General features: G+C 37.3%; 1 protein-coding gene across 1 annotated transcript in view; it reads left to right on the top strand.

Moving 5' to 3' along the window:
- The window catches only part of FARS2 (phenylalanyl-tRNA synthetase 2, mitochondrial), a 635,598-nt gene that overhangs the window by 401,679 nt on the left and 219,414 nt on the right, over positions 1-14,505 (top strand). Inside the window, exon 5 of the mRNA XM_007935346.1 lies at positions 7,050-7,201. Coding sequence (XP_007933537.1) covers positions 7,050-7,201 — 152 coding nt within the window. The remainder of the gene's footprint in view (positions 1-7,049; positions 7,202-14,505) is intronic.

Below are 14,505 nucleotides of genomic sequence, written 5' to 3'. Positions count from 1 at the left end.
TAGGAATTTTCCCTCCCATCTGCTCCCATCCTTGGTAACCAACAAAGAAAGTTTCCTTCCATGTATAAACCTTCCCTTGACTTTTTACAGTAGTGGGCTAATACAATATCTGTCCTCCTGTGTTTGATTTATTTCACTCAATGTAATGTCCTCCAAGTTCATCCATGTTATGCAGTGTTTTGCAGATTCTACATTATTCTTCAGTGTCACATAGTATACCATTGTGTGTATGTACCATAGTTTGTTTATCCATTTCTCTGGAGATGGGCACTTAGGTTGTTTCCATCTCTTTGCTATTGTGAATAGTGTTGCGATGAACATGGGTGTGCATATATCTATTCATGTCCTGGTTCTCACTTCCTTAGGATATATACCTAGTAATGGGATTGCTGGATCAAATATTATTTCTAGTTCCAACTTTTTAAGGAATCACCATACCAGTCTCTACAGTGGTTGTACCATTTTACAGTCCCACCAGCAGTGTATGAGAGTCCCAATCTCTCCACATCCTCGCTAGCATTTGTTATTTTCTGTCTCGTTGAACTTTGGCATTAGTGCTGGGGTAAGATGGTGTCTCATTGTTGTTTTGGTTTGCATCTCTCTAATGGCTCATGAGGGAGCTCTGGTAACAGAATGTCTAAAGTGTTTCAAACCCACCAGCCACTCCTTAGAAGGAAGGTTGGGCAATCTACTTCTGTAGTGATACTGCCTTGGAAACCCAAGGAGGGGTCACTATGAGTTGGATCTGACTAGTGGGCAGTGAGTTTGGTTTTTGGTTTTTGGTAATGGCTCATGAAGGAGCTCTGGTGGCATAGTGCCTAAGGCATTTGACTGCTAACCAGAAGGCTGATGGTTCAAACCCACCAGCCACCAGCCACTCCTCAGAAGGAAGGTTGGGGAATCTACTTCCATAGTGATACTGCTTCGGAAACCCAAGGAGGGGTCGCTATGAGTTGGTTTTTGGTAACGGCTCATGATCGTGAACATTCCATGTGTTTGTTGGCTGCCTGAATATCTTCTTTGTGAAGTGTCCATTCATGTCTTCTGCAGTGGCTGATTTTTTTAAGTAGATCACCAAGATTTTCTTCCAGCGCATCTCTGGGTGGATTTGAATCTCCAACCTTTCTGTTAGCAGCTGAACACATTAACCATTGTATCACCCACAAACTCCCCCTCAGAATAGAGCTGCAAGAATATAAAACTTCTTAGTTGCACTCTTAGCTATGATGTAGATTGGCTCTTCAGAATGGGTGTCCTACAGCTTATGTTGTCAAGTTGGCATTGCTTTGTATGCTATGCTATCTACCTGCTCCAACATACAACAATGATAGACAAAAAGCTAAAAAGAGAAAATATAAAAGTCATAACCATGCCCCCTTCTATAAACCACACATACACACACTGTTGTTGTTGTTGTTGTTATGTGCCGTTGAGTCGGACCTGACTCATAGCGACCCCTCCTTGGGTTTCTGAGGCAGTATCATATGGAAGTAGATTGCCCCATCTTCCTTCCGAGGAGTGGCTGGTGAATTTGAACCGCCAGCCTTCTGGTTAGCAGTCAAGTGCCTTAGGCACTATGCTACACTACCGCAGTATATATCTCTCTATGGAAGAGAACAAACAAACAAAAACACGAAACTGAAGATACCAGCACTTTAGCTCTGGTAGAGTGTAGTAACTAAAAGAACCCTCACAATATACTGGCTGGAACATATGTTCTGCTTAAACATAGGGCCAGGGGATGGTAATGTATTCTAGAAAGATAGCCAGTAATCACTGCTGTCAATTGATGCCTGTTGATAACTCAACCCAAACTCAATTCTGACTCATAATGACCCCCATTGGATTTCCAAGGTGGTAAATCTTTATGGAAGTAGATGCCCCATCTCCCTCCACAGAGCAGCTTGTGGGTTTGAACCACCAACCTTCTGGTTAGGAGTCAAATGCCTTAGGCACTATACCACCAGAACTAGCTATTATGAGACTTTGATCCTAGGAAGAGAGGAAGACAGAGGTGTGGCCTCCTTATCAGGAACTGAGATAAGCCACCCCAGCTCAGTGGCTGAATGTAATGTCACCATTGAGCAGGAACCCAGGCTGCCACTACCAGCTTGGTTTGGAAGTAGGGGTAGAAGTAGAGGAACCACAAAAACCTCTAACCAACAGAGGTAATCAGTGAGAGAACATAAATGTTAATTTCCGTACATGATAAGTCTGCACACTCAACTCCCAAACCATATGATGAACTCTGACCTTAGAATGTCAGCCAACCAGATCTACAATCAGAATTGGAATTCACTGGAGATGAAAGTAAAATCAAAAAGGAATCCAAAAGAAAATGCATCATGTGTTCAAAGAGATAATTAGGGGACCAATAATTTTAAAATGTAAGAAAGAAATGGTAAATTCTGAAGAAGCGGCAGAAACAAGGAAAAGAGAAATGTAAGTGGATATGATAAAAAATTAGAAATCTCATAAATGAGTAATGGTGATTCTTTGAAATTAAGAGAGATAAAGAAGAAGGAGGAGGGAGGGGGGAAGAAGGAGAAGAAGAAAAAAAAACAGATGAGACTAGACTGAGTTAAGGGAGAATTTATAAATAATAAAACTTATCCAGAATGCAGTATAAATCAAGCAAAAGAAAAACCTAAAAGAGAGCAGGTAAGAGAAGTAGAACAGTAAAATCTAGACCAAGAAGCTCCAAAATACGTATTATTGCAGTTGCTGAAGAGAAGGGAGAGATAGCAGAGAAGTAGTGGCTAGCATTTTTCAGAATTGGAGCAAGACATAAACTCTCTGATTGAAAGCACACTCTGAGTACGGAGCAGAGTAAATAAAGATAAATGTGCACCAGGCCTAATCAGAGTCAAACTGCAGAGCCTCAAAGATAAAGATAAAGATCTTCAAAACTTCCAGGAAGCAAAGACAGATTACTTACAAAGAAATGGCGATGACTGACAGCAGACTTGTTATCATTACTAATACATACTAGAAAACCATTTTCAACATACTGAGGGAAGACAACGCTAAACCTGCAGTTTTTTTTGTCCCACCAAATTATTAAGTGTGAGAGGTTTCAGATATATAAATACTGAGAGAGTTGCTGCCCACAGACTTTCATTGGAAGAGGTATTAAAGGATACTTTTCTGTAAGAACAAATGTGAAAACTAAGGGAGGATGTCAGGGACTGTGATCTAGCTTCCACTTCTCTTTCTTTTACCCTACTTGCAAATTAACTAGGTAGCCTGCCACAGTATAATAGAAGCTGACAGAATGACATGAGACTCCTGGGTCAAAGACAAAAGCCTTCATTGCTCAGAGCACAGAGGGTAGCATTGGTTCTTCTTACTCCTAATTCTCACAGGGGGATGTGAGACAACTCAAGAGAATGCTACAATATACTGAGAAACCCCTAATCTTTAGTTGGTTAGTTTTCCCTTAATTTTTAGGAGTGGTTGTTAGCAAACCTGCCCAATCTCTGCCCCTGAGGGAGACATTATTTTTATTATCCTGGTCAGGAAACAAGGAGCTCTGGTGGCTAGTGGATATAAGGCATCTGGCTGCTAACCAGAAGGTCAGTGGTTCAAACCTACCAGCCGCTCTGTGGAAGGAAGATGGGGCAATCTGCTTCCATAAAGATTTGCAGCCTCAGAAACTCAATGGGGTTCACTCTGAGTATGAATCTACTCAATGGCAGAGAGTTTGGTTTGGTTTGGTTGGTCAAGAAACAAATCTATTCTGTGCCAGAGAAGAGAAACTACATTTCTCCCTCAAGGCTGTTATTCAAGCTGTAACAGATATGTAGAAATTCCATGAAGAATTCTCTCTCAACGAAGAGGTAGAAGGCAAAGAGCAAATATAGAATTACATTTTTTAACTGAAAATTAGGTGTTGACTTAAATAACTTCCTGTTTTATGTGTGCTTTTGTTTTTGTTTTTTGAGGCAAAATAAAACTCTAGACAATAAGAATGAGAAAGTTCTATAGTTAGGGAGAGGAGCTATTAAATAAAATGAAGTTTCCAGTCTTGTTCAGGAGCTAAATAAACACACTAAGTAACACTAGACTTTAGAACAATTTATTAAGGGACAAGGGATAATATATACTTAAAGGAGTATAATTTATACTTTCTAAAATAGAAGAGTGAATAATATTAGAATACTTTCAAACTTCATCAATCCAGCAGAAGGCAGTGAAGGAGAAAATTTATGAAAAAGAAAAGACTGGTTAACAGCCCAATGATAAAGAGGTTGAAAGGTTTACAATTTTTTAAGAAATTGTAAAAATCAGTCAACACAACAAATACAAATTGATTAAACTGACTTAAAAGTTAGAGCTATTGGATTTAAAATAAAATTCGTCTTGTCTAAGAAAACATCTTTAAAACAACACTGTACAAAAGTTGAAATCAAAGAGTTTGGAAAAATAGATACCAAGCAAATGCTAATGAAAAGAAAACTGGTATAACAAGTTCTAATGTAAGGCTTTGGCCTTAATAGAGATTAGGAGTGACATTAATAATGCTAAAAGGAAAATTCAATCAAGAAGATATAGCAATCTTAAACTTTTGTATGCCTAACCATATAGCTTCAAAATTTATGAAACAAAACTAATAGAATTATTGAGAGACATTTATAAAGCTACAATAATAGTGAGAAATTGTATTATCTTTTTATCAAAAATTTATACATCAAGAAGATGAAGCAGATAAAATATCAGAAAAGATAAAGATTTGAATAGCACAATTAAGAAATTTAATCTCAGTAACATTTATATAATTAATCACCCAAATAATAGATAATATACTTTTCAAACACAAAATATTTATAAAAATTGACTGCATTCTAGGTTACAAAACAAATTTCAACAAAGTTTCAAGACTGAATATCATAATGACAGTGTTTTTGTCATTAATACAATTAAATTTGAAATTAACAGTTAAAACCTATTTTTTAAAAGCCACAAAAACACATATATTTGGAAACAAAAAAAAAAAAAAGTATTTCCAAATAAAGAAAAACTAGCAATAACAAATGCAAATATCTCAAGCTGAATAGTGAAATACTGCATATTAAAGCTTGTGGAATATTCTAAAGAGGTATTTGAAGGGACTGTTACAGCTTAAATACTTTTATTTGGATGGAAGAGAGCCCAAAAATATAAGAGTTAACCATTCAACTCAAGAAGGTCCAAAAAGAACAGAATGAAACCAATTAAACAAGAATAAAGGAGATAATAAAGAACAGAAATTAACTGGAGGAACAAAACGGGAAATGCATCCCAATTTTCATCTGGTCTCCTCTTCCATAACTGGACTCAGAAACTTCTACTTCCAACTTTCCCAACTATAAGTTTGGTGATGAATTCTTGAAGAGAGAAGTAAGGCTTTTACAGGAAGGAGATACTGGAAGTGGGGGCTAGATACAGAGAGGTGGGAGCAAAACTTAGTAAGCAAAGTTTTGAAAATGTTTTGCATTTTGAAGAAAGGGAAAAGGGAAGGTAAATTGGGAATGCCAAATTTATGTGACTCAGATGATACAGGGAACAGTCCTTTTGGGAACCATAGTATTTTTTTATTGTAAATCCAAACTGCTCTGGAAAGCTTGCAAAGTATGATCCTCACCCCATAGTGTGGTCCGTTCAACAATAGTTGAGTGGGCGTTTGAGGAGCACTTCTGAGGCGGTATCTCTATGTACGTAAGATTGTCCAACCTTCCTTCCAAGGAGTGGCTGGTGGGTTTGAACCACCAGGCTTCTGGTTAGCAGTCAGATGCCTTAGGCACTACACTACCAGAGCTTCTTTCCTTCTCTATAGGTAATCATTATTCTAGAGCCCAAGTACATACAACCTTCCCACATATGATTCAATACAATTTCCACGTAGGTATTATTGCTTTACCTGTTTTTAAACTTCATACAAATACCATACTGAAGACATCTTAATACAACTTGTTTTATAAAAAGTCAATATTTTTTAATTTTAGCTGTTACGACGAATGTGTCTCAGTTCAGTCACTTTAACTCTTGTATATTGTTTGTGTATAATGTAGTACATCCAACGCAATATAATATAATAGCATACTATAACAAAATGACTGCTAACCAGAAGGCTGGCAGTGCAAACCCACCAGCCACTCCTCGGAAGGAAGGTTGGGCAATCTACTTCCATAGTGATACCGCCTCGGAAACCCAAGGAGGGGTCACTTTGGGTCAGGTCTGACTCAATGGCACATAACAACAACATAACAAAATATTTAATATAAACAATATATAGCCCAAACTCACTGCCATCAAGTTGATTCCAACTCACAGCGACCCATTTTAGGTTTCCAAGGCAGTAAATCTTTATGAAAGTAGATTGCCCAGTCTTCCTTCCATGGAGTGGCTGGTGGGTTTGAACTGCCAACCTTCTGGTTAACAGTCAAATGCCTTAAGCACTGTGCCACCAGAGCTCCTTGCAATATATATGTAACAGTAATTATCAGTTACATGAGGTAGGTATTGATAATGCCCCCAGTTTTCTAATTTGGAAACTGATCTACAGAGAGATTAAGCAGTTTGTTTAAGACATTTACTTGGTAAGAAAGATTCAAATTCAGGATTATAAATTTTTGCCTATTCATTTTTAATTCATATTGTTTTGTAGTTTATTGCACTGCTAGGACATCTAGCTTTCCAAAAACATCACAAGAAGTTAATGAATCTCTTATTAATTAAATTTGAACTTTTCTCCTCTAGTATTTGAATGGGAATAACTGAAATACAGTTGATTGAAATTGTTTTATACTGATTGAACATTAATAAGGATATAAATGTAATATAGTAATGCTACATATGAATGTGATACAAATCTGTAACATTCATAATGGAACTTACTAGTTTTGAGTATTGATTTATCTTTTAAGTTCATCTTGTCCCTGAAAATTCAAGTGCCAAAATAATGTTTTACCAACTTTTCCTAAGTAGCCAAGTGAAACTTTTCATGAAAAATTTAAATGTTCTCAACTGACTGACAAGTCAATCTATCTCCTCTTCTCTTATTTTGTTAGCCTCTTAGCAAATATCCTGCTCTGATAAATGACATTTCATTCTGGTTGCCCTCTGAGAATTACACGGAGAACGATTTCTATGACTTAGTCCGAACAGTTGGAGGAGACCTCGTGGAAAAGGTTGATCTTATAGACAAGTTTGAACATCCAAAGTAAGTAAAAAACCTTTCTGGTTTTTGTCTTTACTATCTCTGCATGACAAATAACATATGAAAATAAAATTTTTCTTAAACCTACTGTTTGTGAGACAAAAGGTCTTCTGGATTTTACAGTAAACAAATAGCTTATTGGAAAACTCTTTTATAGCAATCCTTTTTGAAAATCTTTTCAAAGTACGTTTTTAGTCTTTCTTGTCTCAGTAAAGAAAGTATATGAAGCAGAATGCTTTCAAGACCTTGCAGTTTTTCGGTATTCTTTGTGGAAGCTTCTTTCCTAATGTTTGTAGTTGTACAATATCTACATAATTACAGCCTGGGACATTCACATTCTGTCTTATTATCCAAATCCCTGCCTTTTTGCCTCCTTGCTTTTTTTAAAAAAAAAAACTTTTACTTCTCTAGATAGGAATTTTTAGTGTTCACTGCCAGTTGCCCAGACATGTAGATAGCTGAAGTTCATCATCTATAAATTTGCTCAAGGATTTGTGAAAACAACATTCCCTGAGCATATTCAAAACTGTGTATTTGTTTATATTTGATTGGCACTTTGGTTTAGCATAAAATCCTTGGCTCTCCCTTGTTTTAATTGGGGACCTTGTAACTGTTGCTCACTTATCTTCTCAAGTTTAATTTAATATAAATAAATCTGAGGCCAGCCTTGATTTTTTTTTTTTTTTTTTTTTTTTCTTTTTATCCTAAAGGATTCTTTTTTTATCCTCAGAAGTTTACAACTTCATCGAGATCTGTTTCAATATTGACCTGTTCTCCCTGGTATATATTGTTGTCTTTCACTCTATAGATTTGACACTGCTTTTGTTTTAAGAAGACGCTCTGGTGGCTTAGTGCCTAAGGCATTAGATTGCTAACCAGAAGGCTGGCAGTTCATACCCACCAGCCACTCCTTGGAAGGAAGGTTGGGCAATCTACTTCTGTAGTGATACTGCCTTGAAACCCCAAGGGGGGGTTGTTATGAGTCGGATCTGACTTGATGGCAATAGGGTTGGTGTTTTTGGTTTGTTTTAGGAAAGTTTTCTTGAATCATATCTTTAAAGATTTGTTTGGATCCATTGCTCTGTTCTATTTTGTTCTTTAGGGATCCCATGTATACATGAGCAGCCTCTCCTTTGTCTGACTTACTGTTTTCTCTCTCATGCTTTAAACTTCTTTATTTCCATTTCACATTGTCCACTTTCCTCATTTTTGTTTCTGTTGTCCCTTACTCTGTTGTCTGCAAATCTGTTCTCTCTTGTGCATCTTCTACTTCCATCTTCAGTTATTTGTGCGTCTTCTTTTTGGGGTTCTGTCAGCTCACATTTTACCTCCTGCTGTTTATTTGCCATCTCTTCTCTGAGATCTTATTTCTGTTCTGTGTTCTCCCTTCTTAGAGGTATTTATACCTTCATTTTAGTTTTTAAAATTTATTGTAAAATATTTACCCAGAAATTTCATATGCTCCAATGGCAACATTTCTATGGCTGCTTTTTTGTCTGTTAGTAAGTTTTTCTGTCATTTTCTCATTTCTTTCCGTAAGTATTTTTGAGTCCAGGTATCAATATTTGAATGAATTGGGTTTCCTCTTAGCTGTTTGCACAAAGTTAGTTTTCTCAACATTAAGGTTATGATTTTTGGGAAGATCTGCTTCCCACCCCAGTTCTACACAACTTCAGCAGTTGTTGATGATATAGATTTTGTACTTGAGATTGTAACTGTCAGCTCTGAAAAAAAGTACGTTGCCTTTGTTTCCTGAGATATACTACTCTGTGTGTTTCTTCTTTTCACTTCTCCCCATTTGGCTTCTTTTTGATTTCGGCTGCTCTTGGCAGCCTTTAAATGTATTTTGGAACTTGCAGATGATATCTGTCTTCTAACTTTACAGAATATGGAATTTATGGTGCTTCCTATAGTAGCCGTCATCATCTCTTTCCATAGATGTAGTTGATTTGATTCCTATGTATTCCATCTGGCAAGATCCACATGTATAGTCACGTTCATGTTGTTAGAAAAGATATTCCAGTGAATAAGTCTTTGGTCTTGTAAAATTCTATCATGTGATCTACATAGTTTCTGTCACCAAGGCCACATTTTCCAACTACTGATTCTGTCTACTGATTTGTAATCAAATAGACTCTATCTGTGGAAAGAGATAAGGGAGAAACTCAATATCGTCAGATAGAACAAGGCCAGAGGCCAACTATGGAAGAGATAGATCATCACTCACTCATATGCAAGTTCAAGTTGAAGCTGAGGAAAATTAAAACAAGTCCATGAGAGTCAAAGTGTAACCTTGAGTATATCCCACCTGAATTTAGAGACTATCTAAAGAATAGATTTGACACATTGATCACCAGTGACTGAAGACCAGACAAACTGTGGGATGACATCAAGGATATCAAAGCAAAAGGTCATTAAAAAGACAGGAAAGAAAGAAAAGATCAAAATGGATATCAGAAAAGACTCTGAAACATACTCTTGAAGGTACAGCATCTAAAGTGAAAGGAAGCAATGATGAAGTGAAAGAACTGAACAGAGGATTTCAAAGAGCACCTTGAGAAAATAAAGTATTATAATGAAATGTGCAAAAACCCAGTTAGAAAACTGAAATGGAAGAATAGACTCAGCATTTCTCAAGCTGAAAGAACTGGAAAGAAAAATGCAAGCCTTGAGTTGCAATACTGAAGGATTCTATGGGCAAAATATTGAATAATTCAGGAAGCATCAAAAGAAGATGGAAGGAATATACCGTGTCACTGTACCAAAAAGAACTGGTCACTTTTTAAACATTTCAAAAGTTAGCATTTCTTCAAGAACTGAGGGTACTGAAGGGAGAAGTCTAAGATGCACTAAAGGCATTGGTGAAAGTAGAGGGTCAGAGAAAAAGAGGAGACCCTCAATGGGATGGATTCACACAATAGCTGTAGCAATGGCTCCACAGCATTTATAACAACAACAGTAACTTGAGTCCCTGATGTTATGGAGCAATTCAGCCCTGGACTTTTATCTGAGAGAGTGATTTCCAGAAGTTTCCCCGTTGATACTTAAATCTGGTTATTTACTTTTAAAGAGGAGGAAAAGTAGGAGAACAAGAGTGATTGCTAAGTACTAATTGATATACCTTGCACTCAACACATAACGTGGCCTCAAGATTTATTGTGTTCTCTAAGCACATAAATGGAAATATCACCAGGTAGTCCACAAGAATTCTGACCTTTCCTTGCCAAACATCATAAAACAGTAAGAGATGCTTGGAATGAGTGCAAAACAAAGGATACTCTGGGAAAGAAACATGTAGTGGAAAAACTTGAGTGTTAATTTTTGTTCAAGGAAAGTTCCCAAGATGTTTCAGGGAGGCAGACACTGCTGAATAGGAACCTTATTTTATATTGTTAGACAAATGGACACATTTTTTTCTTGTACCCTGAAGGAGAATAGATGTTTAGCCTAGAAAATGATGTTTTGTTCCAGCTAGTCATTCAGAACCTTCTCTCAGAGGATCTTTGTCACTTAATCTATGGGCCAGTTGATATGCAAAAGAGACTCTGTAGTTCAAAAATTTAATGTAACGAAAAATATAACATTACCTCTAGGGAGGAGAGCTGGGGTCTCTGAGTTCAGTGGTGAGTGGGAGGTGTCTCATCCCTGTGTATCCTTTGGTACCTTTAGAATATTTTATTATACACATATTGAGTAATGAGAAAATTTAAGAAAATAAGTCATGTATTTCAACATATGAACCTGGATAATCTTTCAAGACATTTGTGGATACATATATTATCTTTTGTCTGTAAGACCATGCAGCTCTATTTTATGATGCTTATTCTCTTCTAGACCACAATTGCTCAAAATATTTTTTAGCCCGGAGTGTGAGGAGGAGCAAAGAGAAAATTTACTGTTATTTTCCAATGCTAACATTTCCTTCAGAGATGCTAGCCAAGGTTTTGTTTTTTTTTTTTCTAAAAAATTTAATTGTAGTAAAATACATACAGCAAACAAAAGATGGAAACAACCTAGGTATCCATCAGCTGAAGAATGGATAACCAAACTATGGTATATGCACACAGTGAAATACTATGCAACCCTAAAGAATAACATAGAATCTGCAAAACACCACATAACATGGATGAACTTGGAGGATATTATGTTGAGTGAAGTAAGTCAAGCACAGAAGGACAAATATTGTATTAGTCTGTTATTGTAAAAAGTCAAGGAAAGGTTTATATATGGCAGGAAATTTTCTTTGTTGGTTACCAGGGGTGGGGGGGGAGGAGAGGGAACACTGTTAGATAGTTAGAGAGAAGTATTGATTTGAGTGAAGAGAAGGGCAATGTACCAAATGTGAGTGATCAACATGATGGCGTTGAGGAAGAGGAAGATATAGAGAAGTACATAGGGGGTACAGACAACAAAGATGAACCCTTTTGCACATACAGTACTGCATTCTCAGTGAAGGCAAACATGGATATACGGGTGGATAGATGGGTAGACAGGCTGAACTATTAGGTATGTCTATTCAGGGGGGAGTGTGCCCCTGACCATGTATAGGGTTGGCAGACAATGTTTCTACAAGTGTATTGCTATGTTCTGTAAGAATTCCCATGTGTATAGTAGAGCTGACAAGGGACAAGGTTGTAGTCATTTCTTGCCCACAGCCAGCTACCCAGAGGGAGTGAGTAGGTGGACCTGTGGACTTTGGACCATAGTCGCAGAGGACATCAAGCTCAATTGGCATAACATATTACAGAAAACATTGTTCCACCTCCTATTTTGGCAAGTAGCAACTAGGATCTTAAAAGCTTGCAAGCAGCCATCTAGATGCAACAATAGGTCTCTCCTCATCCAGAGCAAAGAATTAAGAAAACCAAAGATTCATGGAAACAATTAGTCCAAGCGATCGGTACACCATGCAAAATCCTCAGCCTATACGACTATGAGACCAGAAGAACTAGGTGGTGCCCAACTACCACTGTCAACCACTAAGAGGGGGATCAAAATAATTTGAGGGAAAAAAAAAGGAGGACCAAGTTTGCTGGTCTGATAGAGCCTGATGGAACTACTGAGACTATGGCCCCTAGCTGCCCTTCAGGTCTGGAACTGAACCCACTCCTGTTGCTTCCAGCCAAAGAAGAGACAGGCATATGAGGTGAACATTTACACTAGGTAGATACACTCCTTGGAGAGAATAATCATGGGAAAATAGAAGGGCTGTGTATGCACAGGGACATAGCTCAGGGGGCAGGAGTGCATGGAGGGAAGGACATAGGGAAGTGGTAACTATGGGGAAGAAGTAGGAGGGGAGCTGTTGCATTGTGGTCAATATCATGAGACAAAGTGTATGTGAGCTGCTGTATGGAAAGTGAATTTGCTCTGTAAACTTTCACCCAAATCACAATCTTAAAAAAAAAATACATGTAGCAAAAGGTCCCTTTTAAACACTTTCAAGTGTACAATTCAGTGACATTAATTATAGTCATATGTTGTACAACTGCTATCTACTTCCAAAAGTTTTTCATCACCCTAAACAGAAACTAAGTACCCCTTACCCAAAACCCCCTACTTTCCCCTCTTCTTAATACCTAGTAACTTCTGGTCTACTTTCTGTCTCTGTGCATTTACCTGTTCTAGATATGAGGAGCTCTGATTGCATAGTTGTTAAAGCATTTGGCTACTAACCAAATTTCACTCAGCATAATGTTCTTTTTTCTTTTTCTTTTCTAATTGGAGAATTTTTTTTTTATTTTTCCACTGTGCTTTAGGGTGCTAATTTACAGAGTAGAGTTTGTTTTACATTCAACATTTAGTATACCTTTGGTTTCACTCCCCAAATACCATCTCCAACCCTAACCCACTCTCCTCCCCTACCTGCCCAGTAACCCCCGCCCCGTACCCCTCATAGTTACGCACTCCTGCGTGTCCTGCATTTCCTCTGTGCGAATGTTACCCCTCTGGTGCCCCATTGTCTATTGCTCCAAGGGATGCATCTCCATGGAGTATGGGAGCAGCATAATGTTCTTAAGGCTTATTCATGGCATAACATGTATTGGAACTTCATCTCTCTTTATGAGTGAATAATATTCCATTGTGTGGTTCTATCATAGTTTGTTTATCTGTTCGTCTGTTGTTGGATGCTTGGGTTATTTCCACCTTTTGACTCTTGTGAATAATGTTGCAATTTACATTGGTGTATAAGAATTTATTTGCATTTCTGCTTTCAAATTTTTTGAATACATCTGCTCCTCACTTATTGGCATGGTTAGAGTCCAGAGACCATGTCATTATGTGAAAATTGTCATGCAGAAATGGAGGATGACTATGTCATTACATTACTGCCAAATTTCAGCATTGCATAACTGCCAAAGCACTGAGAATCATGGCCCAGCCAAGTTGAAACACATCCTTAACCATCACAGACAACATTACTCTCACCTCACACCTTGGGGTTCATTACTGCCAAATGTACATTGTTAAAATACAAAATGGTTGAAAAGTAGACTTTTTACTATTTTTTTAAATACATTTTTCTAAAATATAATTTATGTACAGTGAAATACACAAAACTAAAATGACATGGGTCAATGCTTTATTTTTTTTCTGCAATGTACCCTCCTTTACCCTCCTAGCCCTGATAACCAACAAAGTAAGTTTCCTTCCTTCTGTATATTAACCTTTCCTTGACTTTTTACGGTAATGAACCAATACTATGTTTGTCCTGTGAGACTTTTTACTGTTGTTCTAAATGCAAAATGTCAGATAACAAGATAGTCAATGAGTGAAGAGTAGGTGTATATACCTTGGATTTAACTATTTCTTTATTTTGCTGAGTCATATGGTAATTCTTACAGTGATTTTTGAGGAAACATCAAGTCATTTCAGGGGTTCCAATTTCTTCACAAGACAATTGTTTATGAAGTGTGGAAATGGGATTATGAAATAAAGTGAATTGAAATACTACAGACCTGGTGTGACTTAAAGATAGAACTTTTTGAGATTTACAAAAAAAGAAAAGAAAAGAAAAAAAAAAAAGAGGTATTTGGTTTGACTCCAAGAAGTCAAGAAATGCCTGAAATATTGTAGCAGAGACTGATTTGGAAGATGAAGTACACTGAAGTCCCCAGCCTGATTCCATTCATAGCCATCCACTTTTTTTCCCTAGGCTGCTGCTTTTTGGCCACAACTCTGTTCATATGTATCAGGCACTTTTCACTGAATCTATGAATAGTGAGCCAGCCTATGTTAAATACAACAGTGAATTCTAAGCTATGGGATTCCACAGAGAGGAGTCTCACCTCTCCTCATCCCCACTC

The sequence above is a fragment of the Orycteropus afer genome, unplaced genomic scaffold (genome assembly GCF_000298275.1).
Source record: "Orycteropus afer afer isolate SDZICR_OR568_19922 unplaced genomic scaffold, OryAfe1.0 scaffold00027, whole genome shotgun sequence".
Lineage (NCBI taxonomy): Eukaryota > Metazoa > Chordata > Mammalia > Tubulidentata > Orycteropodidae > Orycteropus > Orycteropus afer.
Note: the sequence above shows the minus strand (reverse complement) of the source record. Positions and strands in the feature narration are given on the sequence as shown.